At 37.4% G+C, this 21,419-nt stretch overlaps 1 protein-coding gene and 1 pseudogene across 8 annotated transcripts in view; one reads left to right on the forward strand and one right to left on the reverse strand.

Annotated features, from left to right (window-relative positions):
- Nucleotides 1-170: 170 nt before the first annotated feature.
- Nucleotides 171-21,419, forward strand: part of RIF1 (replication timing regulatory factor 1) — a 69,519-nt gene continuing 48,270 nt past the window's right edge. For 4 of the 8 annotated variants that reach the window (XR_008961180.1, XM_026492800.4, XM_026492803.4 and 1 more), the window contains exons 1-15: nt 171-337; nt 713-826; nt 1,615-1,693; nt 4,380-4,476; nt 5,470-5,597; nt 5,683-5,777; nt 6,917-7,106; nt 8,895-8,987; nt 14,147-14,285; nt 16,800-16,951; nt 18,491-18,608; nt 19,644-19,817; nt 20,045-20,155; nt 20,836-20,898; nt 21,153-21,253. Coding sequence is in view for 7 of the 8 variants with exons in the window: in XM_026492800.4 (XP_026348585.2) it covers nt 723-826; nt 1,615-1,693; nt 4,380-4,476; nt 5,470-5,597; nt 5,683-5,777; nt 6,917-7,106; nt 8,895-8,987; nt 14,147-14,285; nt 16,800-16,951; nt 18,491-18,608; nt 19,644-19,817; nt 20,045-20,155; nt 20,836-20,898; nt 21,153-21,253 (1,644 nt within the window). In the remaining variant the exon portion in view is untranslated. Of the gene's footprint in view, nt 338-439; nt 551-712; nt 827-1,614; nt 1,694-4,379; nt 4,477-5,469; nt 5,598-5,682; nt 5,778-6,916; nt 7,107-8,894; nt 8,988-14,146; nt 14,286-16,799; nt 16,952-18,490; nt 18,609-19,643; nt 19,818-20,044; nt 20,156-20,835; nt 20,899-21,152; nt 21,254-21,419 lie in introns of those variants that run through there. The other 4 variants (XM_048214489.2, XM_048214492.2, XM_048214490.2 and 1 more) reach the window with 3 other exon arrangements.
- On the reverse strand, nt 11,189-12,227 carry LOC113247872 (ribosome biogenesis protein NSA2 homolog; annotated as a pseudogene).

Below are 21,419 nucleotides of genomic sequence, written 5' to 3' on the forward strand. Positions count from 1 at the left end.
CATACTTTGAATTTCAAGTCCCTCGCGGGTTAAATTTAGATCAAAACACTCCCACCTGTAAGATGCCCCTGATGGGCTAGGCAAAGCAGCCAACCCGGAAGAGAGGCCATCGATGATTTCGGCGCGCCTCCGCCTGTTGGATTGGCTCGAGGCTCTCCCGCCAGGCCTGTACTACTCCCGCGCGCTCGTGGGCCCGCCCCCGCCGCCATCTTGGTCTAGGAGGGAGCGGGCCGCACGCGAGAGTAAACAGCCCGAGACGGGAAAGTCGAGTTCTGGCTCCCTCCGGGTGCCGCGGGGAAGCCGCGGAGAGGACGCAGTCCTGATCTTCTTACGTGGGGTAAGTGTCGGGGCCACGGTGCTGGGCCTTGGCAACCCTTAGTCCAGCGCACCCTCCGCCCCCTCGCGGCGAGATGCCTCACTCTCCGGGCTTCTCCCGCCCCCCGCGGGTCTCCTCCCACTGTTGAAAGCTGCCCGGGAAAGTGGTGGCGGGAGCGGGCCTGGGCCGGAGCACAGCGTGGGCCCCGCTGCGTGTTGCGAGGCGCAGGAGGAGGTTAGGGTTTTGGATTTGGGGGTCAGGGGCCGGGCGTGTGGACGCCGTGGGGCTGTGAGGCCGGGGGTGGGCGCGCGGGTCTGGGGCCCGGACTCGGACCGGGCCGCCGCGGGGCTGTTGCCATCGGTCATTGGGTTTTCTCCTCTTCCGGTCCGTGCTCAGGGTCGCCAACATGACGGCCCCGGGTGAGAGCCCCCTGGCGCCGCTGTTGGAGACTTTGGAAGACCCTTCCGCCCCCCATGGAGAGCAAACCGACGCTTACCTGACTCTGACCAGGTAAGGCCCGCTGGGTTTGGGGGTGAAAGCTCTGGCGGGTCTTGGGGAGAAGGTAGCTGCGGTGGGGCACTCATAAACGAGGTGGTGTATTCTAGGAGTCTGGCAGCTGTGAGGACGCCGGGGTCGCGGGCAAGGTGGGGGGAGGTGGTGCGTGCTAAGTGACGTTCCGGGGTGTTGCTGCGGAGCTCAAGGCGTGTGTTTGGAATGAGGAAGCCTGCACGTGTGTCTGGCTGGCGAAGGATTTTTTTTTTTAAGTTCGGTTGGAAGTGAGGATGCTGGCGGGATGCTTTTCGGTGTATGCCGGCAATGTATTGGGACAATGTGGCAACCCAGAATCGTTTTTTTTAATAGCAATAATCTGGGTTTCATTTTTAACTGTAATGCCTCACAGGATATTTTTCTCTGCAAATCATGTTTTGCTGAGTTATCTACTTATTTGGAAATGCTAGGAAAGGGTAGCAATTGGTACAAAACGATAAATATTTTGTAAGTTTTTAGTAAATTTGTAATTTGGGCTAGGGTTTTGTGTTCCCTCTTTACCTGGTGATATTGTCCAAATGCGTACACTGTGGAGCAAAAGTTACTAAGGGTTTTTTTGCATTAATTTCAGACCGTATATTGCATGATGCATCGTACTAACAGGTATTAAGTATTTTATGCACTGAGCCAGTCAACTTGATAGAGTTCTAACAAGCTTTAGAAAGAGGGTACAAACGGGTATTTTAGGGAGTAATTATAGTTTCTTTTGTGTGCCATTTGCATAAGCTTATGTTCTTTCTGCTTTTAAGTCGAATGACTGGAGAAGATGGAAAAGAAGTCATTATGGAAATTGAGAAAAAACTTCCCCAGCTATTCAGAGTTTTAAAAGTATGTATCTGCTTATTGAATAGTTTTTTGTTGTGGAAAAAAAAAAGTTTTACCAGCTAACTCAGAAAAACTTCAAGGGGCGCCTGGGTGGCACTGGGGCGCCTGGGTGGCACAGCGGTTAAGTGTCTGCCTTCGGCTCAGGGCGTGATCCTGGCGTTATGGGATCGAGCCCCACATCAGGCTTCTCCACTATGAGCCTGCTTCTTCCTCTCCCACTCCCCCTGCTTGTGTTCCGTCTCTCACTGGCTGTCTCTATCTCTGTTAAATAAATAAATAAAATATTAAAAAAAAAAAAACAAACTTCGAAATGGAATAAGAGCAGGACTATTATAGTACTGTTTCAGTGTTTTATATGTACTGAGTACTTTCTTAATTACCTTACATGTATTCTCTTAATCCTCCATGTCCCTGTGAGAGTACTCTTTAATCCCCACTTTGTAGAAGACATTGGTTTAACTTGCCTAATGTTGCGCATGGCCACGTGAATACAAAACCTGTGCTTTTATTTTTTTAAAGATTTTATTTTTTAAGTAATCTCTACATCCAGCAAGGGGCTCCAACTCACCACCCTGAGATCAAGAGTCATGCGCTCCCGCAAAACCTGTGCTTTTAATTTAAAAGCAGTTAACAGCAATTATTTCATGTTTTTTTGTCTTTTTGTAGGAATGTACTTGAAAGTAAATGATTCTATAATTTTATCTTTGGTCTATTTTGTGGCAACACTCTTTTTTTTTCTTTTTTTTTTTTTTTAACCTTCACTCACCATCAGTTCTTGCCACTCTTGTCTGGTTAAAAAACCGTTATTATGGTTATCTTTTTTGCTTATTTGTAGGGAGGTATTATATTTTAACATCAGACTGCAGACTTCTGTTCTTATCCTCAGTTAAGTACACAGTGGCTTTGTGACTGTCCTCAACACTTAACTTCTGAATTCCTTGTTTTTTAGAATGAAGAGGTTGAACTACATCTCCAGAGTTCTTACTTTTATGATCATGTTTTGTGCTTTTGAACAGAAGTACTCTGTCATATTTAGTGTACATTTTAGCAAGATTTCCAGTTAAATGTTGAGGCATTTAAGGTAGTGCCTACCCGTGAGTATTCCTGTTACAGTCAGTAGTGCTTTTTGTTTGTGTAAGCAGGAACTTACTTTTTGTGTAATAGTTCAGTAGTTATTAATAGTATTGAACAGTATTAATTGTAATATATTTTTCTTCATTATCATGTTCCACATCTTAGCAATATATTGGATGTGGTGAAAATATGCACCTTCATAAATTTGGTATTCGAGAACATGTATGATCAGGAACGCAATTGCTTGCACTGTTTAATAGAGGTAACTTAAATGCCTGATGAATAGTTATTTGGAAGCATGTGGGTGGTTAATGATAGGAAAGTCAACAGAAGCTTGACAGTCAACAAAAGCTTTCTGGGTGAATATTAAGCACTGCAAGAATAATTGAATTCTTTAGAACAAGAGCCAGGTTAGGTGAAATATAACATGTTTCTATATTGTTTAGAATTCTGTTAGTAGTCAGTCTAGGAACCCACATTTTTCCCCCCCAAAGATAGATTGATTGATTGATTTGAGAGAGAGGGAGAGGGGGGGCACGGAAGAGGGAGAGAGAACTAGGACTCAGATCCCAGGACCCTGAGATTAAGACCTGAGCTAAAAGCAAGGGTCAGTCACTTAAAGGACTGAGCCACGAAGGTGCCCCACCCACAAGATTTTTGAAGACAACACTGTTAAGGAATACTTTTCAGGCAATATATATTTAATAAAAAAAAAAAAAGTTGATCACAGCTAGCTATTGTCCAGGAGATACAGTAGTAGCTCCCAGTCTTAGGTATTTAATACTATCTTTCTATGGTTGTCTGAACTGGTTGTTTTAATATGTCTTATAGTCTAGTGTTTGGTTTTTTGTATGGTTTCATTTGATTAATTATAAGAGGGGTGACCCAGGGAAGTGTTTTATTCATACACCTATTTTTCCTGCTCAAGAGCAGCAAATGCATAAGGATTCCTTAGATATCTGATTCAGAGCTGTGGGGGGATTTGAAGGTAAATCACTTTGAGATAGGAAATGGTACCGGGAAAAAAACGCAGAGTTACAAATAAACATAGGGTTGGGAAATATAGCAGAGTATCTTTGACAGATTTGGGATTTTATAGCTTTTACATATATAAGATGGGTTGGGCCTAAAACTCCAGATTGATGTTCAGATTTTCCAATCTACAAAGTAGGGATTTCTTTTAAAAGATTGAGATAATGTTTAAAGCTATCACTTCAGATCATCTGTAAATGTTAAATTCCAACCCCTCTCTGTTTTAGAGGTGTCACTCCATTCTAAAACTAGGGTTCCAGCTTTTGTTTTTGAGTCTTTTGCTTTCCTTTTATGGAGGTGCCTTCAGCATTTTCCATTTGTTGGCTCTTTTATTGCTTTCAGGTATGTGGAGATGTTCTTTTAAGAGAAACATTCTTTTTTATGTGATCTCTTTCTAGTGCTCTTCTTCCTTTGCCAAGCTGTATACATGTCTTCCTGATTTTTATTCCTTTTTTATCTAGTCTTAAATATATTTTGATTGATTGGATTAAAACCTAATTTTATTTCCTGGTTGACTCATTCTCTGAGAATTTATTTACAATTTTAATTGTTCATAACGAATGTGCTTTTTGTTTTTTTGTAGATTCACATTTCCAGTCAGAATTCAGACCTCAGTAGTGCTGCTCTACAGGCCTTGGGGTTTTGCTTATATAATCCCAAAATTACCTCAGGATTATCAGGTAGTTAAATTTATTATGATGTAATATTTTTAGAGTTTATATTTTACACACTTGATCTGGGAGCGTCTGACACCCACTGTGACGCAGAAAAAATATTTTTAGAGTTTATAAATATGGTTTAATATGTTAAAAGTACTGTTACTTCTCTATTAGTTTTGTAACTTGTAGTTTAGGATTTGCTTTTGAGAAAGAAATAATGTTTTGATTATCATCTTTTAGAAGATCTCTTTTTTTTGTAGACATAGCTTTAACTTTGTTGTCACAAAATTTCTAAAAGAATATAAACCTATTTTAAAATGATTGTAACAAAAAACTGAACCTTCTCCTTCATAAAGCATATCTGCTTTGGAAAGTAATAATAATTTAAATGGTTATTTATTGTTTAAAACAGGCATATGCACTAAGGAACATGCTGAATTGAAAAGTTCTTTTACATAGTGGTGTTGGGATAATTTGGACCCAAAAGTAGCTAAGTTTTCAAGCAATCTTAATTACCGCTCTGTAGTTTGCCATTTTAATGGAAACCTAGGACGAGATCTTTAGAGAGGGGGAAATCCAGGACAGGGAATAAAGATGCCTGAAAGTTACTACCATCTTCCTTTCTGATGGTAAATTTTATGCCCTTTCTGTTTTAGATGTACAAATGTTGCCAATCTAAAATAGAGGTGGTTCGTTTTAGAGCAGAGGTGTAGGATTTGTAACAACTTGCCAAAAATTGTCTTATATGTTTAAAACTATAATGATACCTGTGAAATTTTTTCATTTGTACAAAATTGAGTATACTGTTTGTTTTCTCTGAATATACCTTCCCATCTGACCTCTAAGTTTTGTGTTTTGGGAAGAAGTTTGGTATTAGCATTGGTTCACTGATCCTTCTCTCCAGATACGCATTTAATTTTTTGACAGTGAAGAATATGTTGTTTTTTTGTTTCTGTATTTGAGATTTTAAAGGATGCAAACTGTTCCACATAATTAAGGCTGCTTGTTTTTCAGAGACAGATACTCAAGAACTGCTTTTAAAATTGAATGATAGTGTTAAAAGCCCAGACAAAAATGTACGTACTAGGGCACTTTGGGTGATATCCAAGCAGACGTTTCCTGCTGAAGCCATTGGCAAAGTAGTGAGTATGGTTTTTGTATGTTTTCTTAACTACATGCCACTTAAAAAATTCAGGCTTATTTGTATTTATTTCATTCTGTCTTTAGGTATCCACTATAATTGATTCATTAGAAATAGTATTTAATAGAGGAGAAATGCATTCTGCTGTTGTTGATTATGAAGCATTAAATGTCATCATAAGGTATGAATTTGCTGTTTTGGAAGAATAATTTCAGTGAATTTAGAATTTACTTCAAGGGGTAGACTTTGGGACTAGACTATGAGTTAGACATTAAAAGCAAAATATCTTCTAAAGTCTCAAGGAAAAAAGGTAACAGGAAAAAGAAGGAAGTAGATTTGTTTAAGTTACTAGGTTTATTTATTTATGTCTTTGTTTATTTTTACTGAGTCTTAAAAATGAAGTCTTGGTAGGGGTGCCTGGCTGGTTTACTTGGTGTAGAGCATGTTGCTCTTGATCTTGGGGTCATGAGTCCAAGCCCCATGTTGGGTGTAGAGCGTACATGTTGCTGCTGCTAACATGATTCTGATTTTAAAAATTATTTTCATTAAAGCTTTTGCAAGAGTTTAAAAAATTGTAATAGGCTCCCAAGTAGGCTGTAGGGGGTATATAAGAAGGCATTAATGGCAACTAACAGCAGATGGGAGAACAGGAAAATGTTCTACTTTCTTCCTGTCCATCCCTCCTCTTTAAAGGACATGCTAACAGCACACAAACTTTGTTGGTGTGGTTTATCTTACCTAGGTTTTCATTCTTTTAAAGTTTTCTGTAATCGAGCTATTTGCTTTAATTACTTAGTGTTCTGATGTCCTGAATGATGCTCACCTTATGTCAATAATGCTCTGGCTATCTTCCCCCCCCCCCTTAAGATTCTTATTTATTAGAGAGAGAGAGCAGGAGCAGGGGTGGGGAGGGGCAGAAGCAGACTCCTTGCTGAGCAGGGAGCCCTATGTGATGCGTGGCTGGATCCCAGGACCCTGGGATCATGACCTGAGCTGAAGGCAGACTCTTAACCAGCTGACCCCAGGTGCCCCTCTCTGGCTATCTTCTAAAAGAATATTGAATTTACTTGCATTTTTTAAAAAAATCAATATTTTAAATATTAATCTGAAGATAAAATGGTGTGTTCTTATTTTAAAAATTTATAAAAATAATAAGGAAATCTACAAATCAGTAAAAATTACATCTGCGTGTATGCATATATATATATATGCAAAAACAGATAGATGATACCAGGCATATTTCTGTGTGATGCTTATTTTCCTAGCAGTCTAGACATAAAAGGTGAGGTCAAGCTAATTTCATTGATTTCTCTATTATAGGCTAATTGAACAAGTCCCAGTTCAAATGGGAGAAGAGTCAGTTAGGTGGGCAAAATTGATCATACCTTTAGTGGTTCATTCAGCTCAAAAGGTACATTTGCGGGGAGCAACTGCTCTAGAGATGGGAATGCCATTGTTGCTTCAGAAACAACAAGAAATAGCATCTATCACAGAGCAGCTTATGACTACTGTAAGTATTATTTTGTGTAAGGAATTTTTGGACACTACATTTTAAGTTTCTGGCCCAAGCATAGGGCTCATAGTGGTATAATTGCATTATGATCTAGAAGGTTCCACTTTTTTTTTTTTTAAGATTTTATTTATTTATTTGACAGAGATAGAGACAGCCAGCGAGAGAGGGAACACAAGCAGGGGGAGTGGGAGAGGAAGAAACGCTCATAACGAAGGAGCCTGATGTGGGGCTCGATCCCACAACACCGGGATCACGCCCTGAGCTGAAGGCAGAAGCTTAACCGCTGTGCCACCCAGGCGCCCCGGTTCCACTTTTAACAAAACATAAGTAATTGCTTAAGTTAGTATAGGCACACTGCTCCTAGGTTAAGGAAGGGAGCTGTTTGGTGTTTGTAGATCCAGGCATTTTATTTCCTCTCCAGTGAATAGTGTTTGAAAGGGCTTGCATTTCTGGAAAAGGGAGAACATTACTGATTTCAGTGCTGTTTGGGTTGTTTTAACATAATCCCAATAGATATAAATTTAAAGCACATAAGTGCATGTAATGTGTACAATTTCCTAAAGTTATTACTTGCCTCAGACTTTAGGCTTTTCTGTCGTCGTTCTTGTAACAGGTATTTATTGAGCACTTATATGCCATGCATTGTTTTAGCCACTGAATATAGCTGTGAGCAAAAGGAACTTTCGGAGCTTACTGTCCAGTGGGAGAGGCAATAGAGAATGTAGTATATTCAGTGAGGGACATTATGGAGAACCGTAGAGACTAGATGGAGAGTGCCATTGGAGAGGAGGGGTATGGTCAGGAAAGGAAAAATAATAGGATATTTAAACAGTGATTTGAAAGTGATACAGGAATTAGCTACTTGGATGATAATGGAGTAAGCTCATTCCAAGCAGGAGGAACCATGAGAGCAAAAGACCCTGCTCTGATGGTTTTGTGTTGGTTGGTGTTCAGTGAACACTGGACAAGCGATAGAGTGAATAAGGATAAGAGGATTAGGAGATAATGTCAGAGAAGCAGAGGAGCAAATCACATAGGACCTTGGTGGTGTTGCAAGGTATTTGTTTTTCACTCTGACTTATATTGAAGACCGTATTTGAAGGTTTTGAGTTTAGGAGTGTTATATGTACTGACTTGGGCTTTAAAGGGATCACTATGTCTATGTTGAGAATAGACTCTGGAGGAGTTGACTAGAAGAAGGGAAACTAGTTCAGAGATAACGTCAGTAATCTAGGTGAGGTGAGGGAGCCTTCCAGATTTTAAAACCTGGGATTTTGTTTATTTTTTAAAATTCAGGAGGTCTCACGGGAATGTTTGGCTCCTAATAAAGTAGCTCCAATGTCTTTGCAAGTTTTTTTATTTTGATAAGTTTATTAATTTTCTTAAGAGTATATATAAAATTCTTTATAAATTTGAACTAAAATGTTCTCAGCTGTTACCCATGAAGCATTAATATGTTTTTAAGAGTGAAAATTAAAACATTATCATTTGAACTCTATTGATATACATGTTGAAGTTTTCAGGGAAAAATATATTGGTAGAATAATATTAAGCTGAATTGATGGATGGATGGAATAATGGCCAGATTTGTGATAAGACAGGCATAGGAAGATGTTAATGATGTTTCTATTTGGGCTTTCACTGTAAAGCTTTCAGCTTTGCTATATAAATGAAAGATTTTCTAATAAAACATTGGGGAAAGTTAATTCAACTAAGACAGTCTGATATTGCATATTTTGTTTTCTCAAGAGTGTTTTTGGTAAATATTTTTGCTTTTGTTTACAGAAATTACTTTCAGAGCTCCAAAAGCTATTTATGAGTAAGAATGAGACTTATGTGTTAAAATTGTGGCCTTTGTTTGTCAAACTTCTTGGGAAGGTAAGTGTGCAATTAATAGCTCACAGTTTATACCTGTGAGACCCTTTTCTTTCTTAATTTTACATTATTCATGCATGCCATATATGTAAATTTAGCTGTTAACTAAAATTTGTTTACATACCCACAATAAGTGCTTATGCTACTTTTCCGGTCAATTGCAAACCTGCAGAGTGGCATAAATTTGAGTCCCCCAGTGTGCAGGTTCTTAACTGAAGTAGAACAAAATAATGCTCTGCCTTTTTATTTGGACTTTCACTGTGTTTTTTTTTTTTTTTTTTTTCTTTAAATATATATTTGGGAGAGAGAGAGAGCACACAAGCAGGGGCAGAGGGAGAGGGAGAAGCAGACTCCCCTGCTGAGCAGGGAGCCTGACATGGGACTCCATCCCAGGACCCTGGCTGGGATCATGACCTGAACCAAAGGCAGACGTTTAACTGACTGAGCCACTCAGGCGCCCCTCAGTGTTCTTTTTTAAACAGATGTTCTTTTCGGGATGTCTGAGTGGCTCAGTTGGTTAAGTGTCTGCCTTCAGCTCAGGTCATAATCCCAGTGTCCTGGGATTGAGCCTCGCATAGGGCTCCCTGCTAAGCCAGGAGCCTGTCTCTCCCTCTGCCCCCTCCCCTGCTTTTGTGCGTGCTCTCTCACATGCTCTCTCAAATAAATAAAATCTTTTAAAAAGAACATGTCCTTTTCATAAATCCATTTAGTGACACATTTCCCACGTTTTGTGCTTTTTCTTGGTGAATTTAGTTTTAAATGGTCCCCAGGCTTAGTGCCAAAGTGTTTATGGTTCCTAAGCACTGGAAGACTGATGTGCCCTAGGGAGGAATTACATGTGTTACATAAACTCTGTTTAAGCATGAATAACAGTGCCATTGGCTGTGAGTTCAGTGATAGTGAATCAACAATACATATGGTGTCTTTAAACAGATATAAATAGAAAACAAGGTTGAGTTCGATTGGTTGACAGAAAAGGTTCTTGTAGGAACCTAACCCTGCATCTTTCCTAGTGTTCGCAGTGGACTTTATAAAACTTTGGTGGATCGTTGAGGATTGACTATATGTCTTGTCTTTAAGCCAGGTTTTGTTTTTTGTTTTTATTTTTTTGAGGAAGGAATGTGTTTTTCTTCATTGTGGTAAATAAGCATATTTATCATACCCATCGTAAGTGTACGGTTCAGTGCCATTAAATACATACACAAGTTGTGTAAACATTGTCACTGTCTATACTGAAAACTTTTTCATCATCTCTCCACAACTTTACATGTTGTACAATAACTCCTCTTGCTCCCCTGTCCCCCAGCCCCTGGTAACTGCTATCCTATCTGCTGTCTCTGGTTTCGATAATTCTAGGCATCCCACATAAGTGGAATCATGCACTATTTGTCCTGTGTATGGCTTATTATGTTAGATATAATTTTTTCAATTTCTAATCATGTAGCAAGCACTTAATAATTTCATTCTTATGGCTGAATATTTCACTCTGTATATAACTCATTTTTGTTCATTCATTTGTTGATAGACACTTGGCTTGTTTTAACACTTCAGCTATTGTGAATAATGTTGCTGTAAACATTTATGTACAAATATCTGTTGGATTCTCTGCTTTTCATTCTTTTGGATATATTTGTAAGAATGGAATGGCTGGGTCATAATGGTAGTTCTGTGCTTAACTGTTTAAGACACCTCCAAATTGTGTTCCATAGTGGGTGCACTATTTTACATTCCTACCAGTAACACACTAGGGTTCTTTCTAGTTTTCTTTTCTTTTAAAGGTTTATTTGTTTATTTTAGAGAATGCCTGAGGAGGGAGGGGCAGAGGGAGAGGGAAAGAGAATCTCTAGCAGACTGCCTGCTGAGTGAGGAGCCTGACACAGGATCCTGAGATTATGACCTGAGCCGAAATCAAGAGCCGGACACTTAGGTGATGAGCCACCCAGGCACCTCTAGTTTTTCCACATCCTTACCAAACTTGTTATTTTTTGGTTTTTGATAATGATAGTCATTCCAGAAAATTTTGTTCTGTTTTGTAAAACTGGGCCGTTTTAATGTTTTAAACATCTCTTGATGATTGCAGACTTTTGGGTAATAATTTGGAAACAGTCACAGTAGTGGTGTTTTTCCTGATTGGTGTGCCATCTTCAGTAATGATTATAAGGAGTTACTTATATGGAACTTCTGTCAAGCCAGTGAGACTGCATTTATGATCCATCATTTTCAGGATTGTTAGTAACCTGGACATACTTCTCCCAAATACCCTTACCTCTTTGTGTCACAAGACCCAGCTTGCTCACATCTTTGTCATTGACATTACCTTTGGTAGTAATAACCGAGATTGTATGTAGTGGGGATGAGGGCTTTTTCTTTACACCATTTATTGAGAGGTAAAAGGTGACTTTCAGTATTACTTGGGCCTTCTTGAAACAAATCCATTGGCCTGATGAATCTTTCATATTTAGATGGTTTTCATAAAAAGCCATTTCCAATGGAGCAGACTTTAGTAACAGTAAACAGCTGCTTTCATGCTTGCTTTTTTCTCTTTCCTATTTGAATAACTTAATACTTGTTTCTCCTTGGGCATGAACCTTGAGCAGTCTTCCCATTTTCCTGCTTTCTCTTTTTGGTTTTAACTATATTTGAAAATATTTTAGCTCAGGACTGTCTCTCTGTCGTGTAGATAGGCGTACAATTCCCTGTGGAATCTTTTCATCATTCTTTAGTTTGGTGTATCCCTTTTCATGTATCTTAATAGTATTTTTTGCTTTTTCTCAGCATGGTGCTGTTGATGATAGTGCTTAGCCTTCTTCTGCTGCCTTTGAAAATTGATGAGCCTCTTGACTTTCCTTCTTGTGTGCGCACACACAAGCGGGGGGGGGGGGGGGGGGCCGGGCAACTGAGGGAGAGAGAGAAGCAGGCTTTCTGCTGATCAGGGAGCCCAATACGGGCTCAGTCCCAGGACCCTGGGATCATGACCTGAGCTGAAGGCAGACACTTAATCGGCTGAGCCACGCAGGTGTCCCGCCTTTGCCCATTTATTAATTGGGTGGTTGGTTTTTGTTTTTGAGTTATAGGAGTTCTTTATTCTGGGTTATTAATCCCTTATCAGATATGTGATTTTCAAACATTTTTTCCCCATTCTGTATGTTGTCTTTTAACCTGATAATATCCTTTGGTGCACAGAAGTTTTTGATGAAGTCCAATATAAATTAGATTTTTTTCTTTCATTACTTTTGGTGTCATAGCTGTGAAGTTGTTGTCAATCCAAGGTCATGAATCTTTTTCCCTATGTATTCTTGTAGGATTTGTATAGTTCTAGTTCCTGTAAGTTTTAATCTTTGATCCATTTTGAGCTTATTTTTGTATATGGTGTAAGGCAAGGGTCCAGTTTTCATTCTTTTGCTTGTGGATATGCAATTTTGCAGCACCATTTGTTGAAAAGAATGGTCTTTATATAACGAATGGTCTTGGCACCCTTGTTGAAAAATAAGAGGCACCTGGGTGGCTTGATAGGTTAAGCATCTGCCTTCGGCTCAAGGCATGATCTCCTGGGGTCCTGGGATCGAGTCCTGATTTGGGCTCCCTGCTCTGCGGGGAGCCTGCTTCTCCTTCTGCGTCTCTCTCATGAATAAAAAAATAAAGGGGCACCTGGGTGGCGCAGTTGTTGGGCGGCTGCCTTTGGCTCAGGGTGTGATCCTGGCGTGCCGGGATCGAGTCCCACATCGGGCTCCTCCACTGGGAGCCTGCTTCTTCCTCTCCCACTCCCCCTGCTGTGTTCCCTCTCCCGCTGGCTGTCTCTCTGTCACATAAATAAATAATAAAAAAAAATCTTTTAAAAAAGAAAATCTTAAAAAAAGAAAAAAAAAGAAAAATCAGTTGACAGCAGGGGTGCCTGGGCGGCACAGTTGGGTAAGTGTCCGACTCTTGATTTTGTCTCAGGTCATTATCTCGGGGTCGTGAGATGGAGCCCAGTGTGGGATACTGCACTCAGTACAGAGTCTGCTTGAGACTCCCCCTCCCCCCCAAAAAAAGAAAGAAAGAAAGAAAGAAAAATCAATTCACAGCATATGTGAAGTTTTATTTTGGGGATCTCTATTCCATTGGCCTGTATGTTTATCCTTATGCCATTACCATATGTTTTAATTACTTCAGTTTTGAAGTAAGTTTGGAAGGCAAGAAGTGTGAGTTCTCCAAATTTATTCTTTCAAAATTGATATGGCTATTTGGGGCTCTTTGCAATTCCATAATGAATTTAAAGATTGGCTTTTCTTTTTTTGTGCAAAAGGCTGCTGGGCTTTTAATAGAGATTGTGTTGAATTTGTAGATTGCTCTGTGTAATATTGACATTTTAATGGTATTAAAACTTTCTGTACTTGAACTTGGGATGGTTTTCCATTTATTTGGATCTTTTTAAATGTTTTTTCAGCAATATTTTGTAGCTCTTAGTGTACAAGCCTTTCACCTCCTTGGTTAGATTTATTCCTAAGTATTTAATTCTTTTAGGTGCTATTGTAAATGGAATTGCTTACTTAATTTCCTTTTCAGATTGTTAGTTGCTGTTGTGTAGAAACACAGCTGATTTTTGTGTGTTGATCTTGTATACTCTGCAGTTGCTGAACTTATTAGCTCTAGTAACTTTCTTATGGATTCTTTGATTTTCTAAGCAAGTTATTTTTTAATGTTTATATGCTGTTCAGTTTATATGTGATTTATAGCTGCGATTGCTAATGTTTCATTTTTTAATGTATGTTTCCTTGCGATGCATTGTTTACTTGTCATTTGTCCATTTTTCCCTTTTTCTTATTTTGGTGTATTTGAAAAAGCTGACTTTTTTTGTTTGTTTCAAGCTTCAAAATTTCTTATTTTTTCTTAAGTACTGATTTTTTTTGTGTGTGGATACCATTTTTTTGGTATTTATCTTATCTTCCTAATTTTCTCTGATGTTTTAGAAATGTTCTGTTTTATGCATTATCTAATTCATGGAGCATTATATTTTGTGATCTTGAGTTTTGAATGTGCACACAGAATCCAGTACATTTTAAACTTCAGATTTTTAAGACTTTACATAGTTAACACTGAATGAATTAGATAAATGAATAATGATAGTGCCTATGTGTTGTTTTAGGCAGGTAAATAACTTTGTTATGATTTTTCATTTTTAGACCTTGCATCGAAGCGGGAGTTTCATTAATTCTTTATTACAGCTGGAAGAACTAGGATTTCGAAGTGGAGCACCCATGATTAAAAAAATAGCTTTTATTGCTTGGAAGAGTTTAATAGATAATTTTGCTTTGAATCCAGGTAAGTAAATAATATCTTAAAATTTTGATTTTTCTATGGATTTTACTCAAGATGATAAGAACAAAGCCTTTCTGATATTTTGGACTTTATATTGAAACTTAACCTATTGAAATTTTTTTTTATTTTAAGGGAATAAACTTGTAGTCAAAAATAGAATTAAAAAGCCTAGACATTATCGAAAATCACAGATATAAAATTTGTTTTATGCTATTTCAAAAATTGAACGAAGTGACAAGTAACATTTGTGGCTTTTTTTAGTATATTCCAGCACTTATTTGAGCAGTTTGAGTACCTCTAATTTAATCATCACAATAGACCTGAGATACTAAGTATTATCACTATTTTAGAGAGATTAAGTAATTTATCAAAGGTCACATAGCCAGTAGATGATAGGAAACAGTTGTGATTGCTGTGAAATGTGACTGATAAACTTTTTTCTCTCAAGACCTTTAGAACAGTGCTTAATATTGGGTTTTTACTATTAATATATACAAGTGATTCCTTTTGATTTACCTTTATTTTATCTTCCTATTGTCTAGTGGAGGTATCTGATACACAGTTGACCCTTGAACAGTGGAGGGTAAGGGATGCCAACATCCCACTGCATATAACTTTTCACTCCCCCCAGATTTGACTACAAATAGCCCACTGTTGACCAGAAGCCTTACCAATAACATAAACAGTCAATTAACCCGTATTTTGTATGTTATGTGTATTGTATACTCTAGTCTTACAATATAGTAAGCTAGAGAAATGTTAGGGAAATCATAAGGAAGAGAAAATACATTTGCAGTATTGTACTGCATAAAAACAAAAAAATCTGTGTATAAGTGGACCCGTGCAATTCAAACCCATGTTCAAAGGTCAGCTGTATATATGAGAAAGAGTATATATAGTCCAAAAGTAGGTCAGTAGGAATAACTACTTAATTGGGTAGTTAGTCTTAGATATAATCAGTACTGTGTTTATTAGAGCTAAGTAGTATTGATTTCATCCTATATTTTTTCTCTGCCAAAGACCATTAATAATCCTTTCTCTTCGCCTTTTTAGTATGTTTTGTAAGGTGATTATTTTCATTAATTATAATTTTATTGAAAATATTGATAAATGCATTGCCAGGCACAAATTTTAATTATAAATGTTACCTTTTTGTTGTTGATTATGAGCTGGTAATGCAAGTTAATGTTCTGGACTAAATCTGTTGGAATTACATATGGTTGAGTGTTAAAGCATAAAATAGACATGACTTGAAGAGAAATAAAATGCTCTCTCATTTGAAATAAGTCCGAGCTAACGAGTACATCCCTGGTATTATGGATCCAGGAAATCTTAAGGAATCAGATGCCTATCTTTCTATCCCATGATCTTCAGTATGCTTAGTTGCAGATATAGGAAGGGGAGAAGATTGAAGAGCAAAAATGAACTTCTTTTCAGCGGAGCCATCTAGCTCCAGAGCCTTCCAGAAATTCCACATACACTTCCCCTTATAGCTCATTAGGTAGAATGGCTGAATGGGAGACTAGATGAAGAAATCAAAAAAACTGGTTATCATTCTCCTGAGTGAAAGAGGTCTTTTATCTAAAAAAGAATGGCAATTGGCAATTTCTGCTCTGGGGATATTGTGAAGCTTCTCTCATAAGTAGAGTAGGAGTTCAAAAAAGATTAGAGAATTTGTTCCCACAGTGATTTGACTTTATTTTGTTCTTTATAGAAATGTTAATTGTGAAAGCTAAATGGCAGAATAGGTGTCAGAAACATTAATGCCATCCCACCAAATACATAGCTTGGCAGATGTTTCAAAATCCTTTTTAAGTCTTTCTGATAAGTTACTTGAGCACAGGCATCTTATTTTATGTATTCCCAGTTGTAAAACTCTAATATTAGGCTGAACAGTTTGTTGTGGAGGACTGCCCTGTGTGTTGAAGGAAGTTTAGCAGTATCGTTGGGTACAGCCCACTAAATGCCAACAGCATCCTCTGTACCCCTGGCTTTCAGGTCTAACAACCAGAGATATTGTGGACATTGCCAGATGTCCCTTGGTAGGAAAATCGTCCCTGGTACACACAGTTTCTAATAAACATTACTTCCTCTTTTTTCTTTTTTCCTTTTTCTTTTCTTTCGCCTAATGACATGTAGTCTAGTTGTACTGGAGTCTTTCATAGTAAAAATTTGAGGTATAACAAGAACAGCTGATTTTAAAAAGATTTTTAATCTATTTTCTTGCAGTGAGAAAGGAGACTTACATACTTATTCTTAAAATTCAGTCTTCAGGGTGCCTGGGTGGCTCAGCCGTTAAGCGTCTGCCTTCGGTTCAGGTCATGATCCCAGGGTCCTGGGATCGAGCCCCGCATCGGGCTCCCTGCTCCGCAGGAAGCCTGCTTCTCCCTCTCACACTCCCCTTGCTTGTGTTCCCTCTCTGACTGTCTTTCTGTGTCAAATAAATAAATGAAATCTTTAAAAAAAAAAATTTAGTCTTCACCTCATTTGTTTTTACCCATGTGCTTTTCTTTTAAGAAATACTATGCAGTGCAAAAAGACTGAAGTTGTTAATGCAGCCTTTGAGTTCCATCCATGTGAGAACAGAAACTCTAGCACTAACAAAGCTAGAAGTCTGGTGGTATCTACTCATGAGACTTGGACCTCATCTTCCTGCTAATTTTGAACAGGTAATAAAGGTGTTGAGTATAATGCTTGGTGTGTTTTAATACATTCTAAAATTCTTAATCTAATCTTTCAGTGTTACATTTGCTGTGTTAGCAGACCACAATGTATAAAAGATCTTTCTTTCCTAACACAGAACTTGAGTTTATTTTCCTCAGAAGATATTCTCCAGTTGTGTGAAATGGAGCCTCTAAAGCTTTCTCAACCACTCAAATATCTATTCTTACTCTAAAGGCATTTTAAGAGATTTTTTTAAAAGAAATTTCACAGGATTTAGAATGTTGAGTGTAAAATCAACATTACTGAAATAGAAATCAAGTTCTACACTGGGTTGATAAAAAGTTGGATCAGTTCTTATTTTTTATATCTCCTATTTCTAGGCTACATGATGGTAACAAATCATTTAATCTCAGCATAGCTTTTCAGTATTGTTATAAATGATTTTATAATTTTTTTAAGATTTTGATATCCTTGCTGGCATTTAGATATAGGCTTAATCTTCTCTATACCTCCTTGATTTTGCAGTCAGTCCCATCCTTGGTTTCTGTATTTTTGTACAATAAGTAAAAAAGGATAGCTCTGATAATTTCTGTCTTTCTCATTTCTTTATTGTTTATGTGGAATTTTGGAGTATATCTTTTAAATCTGTACTCCTTGTCTTGTGGTCTGTATACGTAATTGCACAGCAGTGAGTATATTATTGGAAATTGGGTTTTATAATAAAATAATATCTTGAATTTTTAGCAAGTTTTTAAATTCTTAATTATTTAATGTATTAAGGCTTTTAAACTTAACTCCATGAATTGGAATTGGGCATTAATGGTAGTATGTAATGGGAACATAATTATTACAGATTCTTCCATTATGAGGTCCTGAGTAGGCTAATCTTACCCAGTTGCCCCACACATTCATTGTTATAATTTATGCATTGGCTAGATTTGATTGGTACTGGAATGATCTTAGAAATGAGCTTGAGGCTGTCTTAGTGCATATTTTTTTTTAGGGTGCATTTTTAAAAAGCTTAAAATGAGTCTGTACCGATAGCATTAAAACTTGGGCATTGTTCATGTGTATAATTTCCCATCTGGAATTTAGAACTGAAATTTATAGATAGTACACATTTATAGGACAAATAAAGTTGTAATAAAAATTTTTACTTTTCCAGTTTCTTTAGCCAGTGCATCCAAACAGCCAGTAGGATTCAACATACCAAAAGAACTTAAGAGTACTTCTTAAATTCGGGGCGCCTGGGTAGCACAGCGGTTAAGTGTCTGCCTTCGGCTCAGGGCGTGATCCTGGCGTTATGGGATCAAGCCCCACATCAGGCTCCTCCGCTATGAGCCTGCTTCTTCCTCTCCCACTCCCCCTGCTTGTGTTCCCTCTCTCACTGGCTGTCTCTATCTCTGTCGAATAAATAAATAAAATCTTTAAAAAAAAAAAAAGAGTACTTCTTAAATTCAACTGTATCACGCAAGACTTTTAAAAAATATGTCAATTAGGTAGTTTAGAGATAGTTTCCCTTTTTTTGTTTTTAACCCCAATAGGTGTGCGTGCCTCTGATTCAAAGTACAATAAGCATCGATTCTAATGCTTCACCTCAAGGCAGTTCATCTCGTGTGGCTGCTTCTCCAGGTTTAAGTCCTATGACTCCTATACACAAAGGTAAGAGATAGACATACTTGAGGTGGGTTTTTTTTTTTCTCTATTTTTAAAAAGGGCTGAATGAAGCCTTTGCTCAGTTATTCACACAAAATGAAGCACTTTATAATTTTGGCTCCCTAACCACAAAGCCCATTCTGTGCTAATTGTTTTCCCTGTGTGTTTTTGTTGTAGTTGGGAAAAGATTAGTGTTTTTCCACTATACATGTGAATATATTACAAACGACCGTTGTGTTTGTTTCAGAACCAGAATCTTAGAACTTTTATTAAAAACAACAGATTTTAACAGATGTTTGGGGGGGAAAATAGTGGCTTAAGGGGGGGTGGTGCCTGGGTGGCTCAGTCGATTCTTGATTTTTTCTCTGGTCATGATCTTAGTGTCTCAGCACAGCACCTACTTGAGATGCTCTTCCTCTGCCCCTCCCCCTTCAAACAAACAAATCTATTTTAAAAAAGTGTCTTGTATACATACCATTGGAAGACAATGATTTGCTGTTTTTTTAAATTTTATGTTAGCTACTCTAGGCAGATTTTTATATTTAAGAGTCAGGAATGCCTGCATAATAGTATTTCAAAGTATGGATTAATGTTTGATAATTATCTTCATTTAAATGGTATGTGACACTGGGCGCCTGGGTGGCTCAATCGGTTAAACATCTGCCTTCAGCTCAGGTCATGATCCCAGCATTCTGGGATCGAGCCCCACATCAGGCTCCCTGCTCAGCGGGAAGCCTGCTTCTCCTTCTCCCACTCCCCGTTCTTGTGTTCCCTCTCTCACTGTGTCTCTTTCTGTCAAATAAATAAAAAAATCTTAAAAAAAAAAAAAAAAAAAGGTGTGTGACACTACTCTTGTTTTTAACCTAATAAAATAATTAGGAACTCTGCTGTGGGCTTTAAGCAAAAATTCAACTTTTATTTGACAAAAACTATTTACTTTTAAAGATACATTTCATTGAAACGAAGTAAACAAAATATGTTAAGTTGGGTAGCTAATTTAAGTTAATATACCTTACCATTTTGTTTTGTTTTGTTTTTAAGGTGCTTCCCCATATGGAGCTCCCGTAACTCCCCGGATGAACTTAAGTTCAAATTTTGGTGGAATGGCCACAATCCCCTCTATTCAACTTTTGGGACTTGAAATGCTGCTTCATTTTTTGTTGGGTCCAGAAGTCTTGAGTTTTGCTAAGCAAAACAAACTCGTACTGAGCTTAGGTATTTAATTTCTTAAAACAGTTCAGAGCAAGAGTGCATTAGGGTGAGAAGATGATTATTTTCCCCAAAGCCAAAATATTCTGTAATTACGTATGAAATAAATATAAATCTTTTTAATAGAAAACACATATGAGACCACCTAAAATTTTATAAAATTTTATATTGAGATGTTTATTTCTTAAAGCATTGGTTTGGCATAATTGTCCTTTTTTTCCTCTCTTTTTTAGAGCCCCTTGAACATGCGTTAATCAACAGCTCTTCTTTTTTTTCCAAACATGCAAATACACTTATCACTGCTGTTCATGACAGCTTTGTTGCGGTTGGAAAAGATGCTTCTGGTAAGTATTTAAGAGGAAATTATTTATTATTTGTTTATACCTATGTTTAAAAAGAAAATAAAATAGCAAATATTTATATAGTACCATCTTTTGGCCAAATTGTGCTCTAAGAACATTACATATAAATCATTTAATTCTCACAGTAACCTTCTGTGTTAGTCCATTTTTCAGATGAAGAAACTGTGTTGTACAGAGAAGTTAATAACTTGTATAAAGTCACATAGTGGTGGAGCTGTGATTCAAACCTGGGCTTTATGATCCCAGCATCTACACTTAAAGTCCTGTGTTTGATAGCCTATCAAATGTTGAGACAAAATTTCAAAAATGAAATAGTTTGCTATTTGACTGGCTGGGAAATTTTTTTCTACGGGCCTTCAGATGTCCTTTTGAATCTTTGGGGTTTTCTCCTTGTCTCAGAAGCAAAAGGTATTCAGTAAAGAAAATGCAGATAGCAGAAAAAAAGAAAATAATTACCCTTAATTAAGTTACATGACCCAGTGTTAATAGGTTACAGTTTGAAAAAATATTTCATTGTTGTGATAGTGTTTCATAAACTGATTGTGGGGTTGAATATTATAAGAATTTTACTGTAAGTATTGCTCAACTTTTTAGCAAAAGAATGAAAAGGTAAACCTTTATAGTCATATCTACTGCATTCTAAGGTTTGTTTCGTTTGGCAGATGCAGTTGTCAATGCTATTTGGAAGGAGCTAATTAGCTTGATGAAGTCAGTTATTGAATCAGGTAACTACTATAGCTGATAAGATGATTTTTATAGCATCCAATGAATTTTTGTTCGGCTTTTGTAAATAAAATTTACAGTCAGTTTTTGAACTGTATAGCTTCCAGATTTTCAATCAAATAAAGCTGTTTGATATATTTTTTTAATAATCAGTGTTTAATAGCTAAGTATATGTATTTATCCCTAAAAATACTATATTTTCACCCTTAAAATACTTGATATTTAGAACTACATTCTTCCTTTTGCTTTTTGATAGGTAACAAAAAAGAGAGACCAGGTTCTGAAGTTTTGACCCTGTTACTAAAATCTTTAGAAAGCATAGTGAAGTCAGAAGTATTTCCTGTGTCAAAAACACTGGTAAGGATAATGATTACATGCTGGAATTCAAAAATCATATTCTGAAATTGAATTTTTTGTTGGAGATATTTACACAGACCAGGTTTCTTTTTCTTTTTAAGATTTTTAAATTTAGAGACAGAAAGCACGCATGAACACACACAAGCAGGGGGAAGAACAGGGTGGG

This window comes from Ursus arctos, unplaced genomic scaffold (assembly GCF_023065955.2).
Source record: "Ursus arctos isolate Adak ecotype North America unplaced genomic scaffold, UrsArc2.0 scaffold_1, whole genome shotgun sequence".
In the NCBI taxonomy this organism is placed as follows: domain Eukaryota; kingdom Metazoa; phylum Chordata; class Mammalia; order Carnivora; family Ursidae; genus Ursus; species Ursus arctos.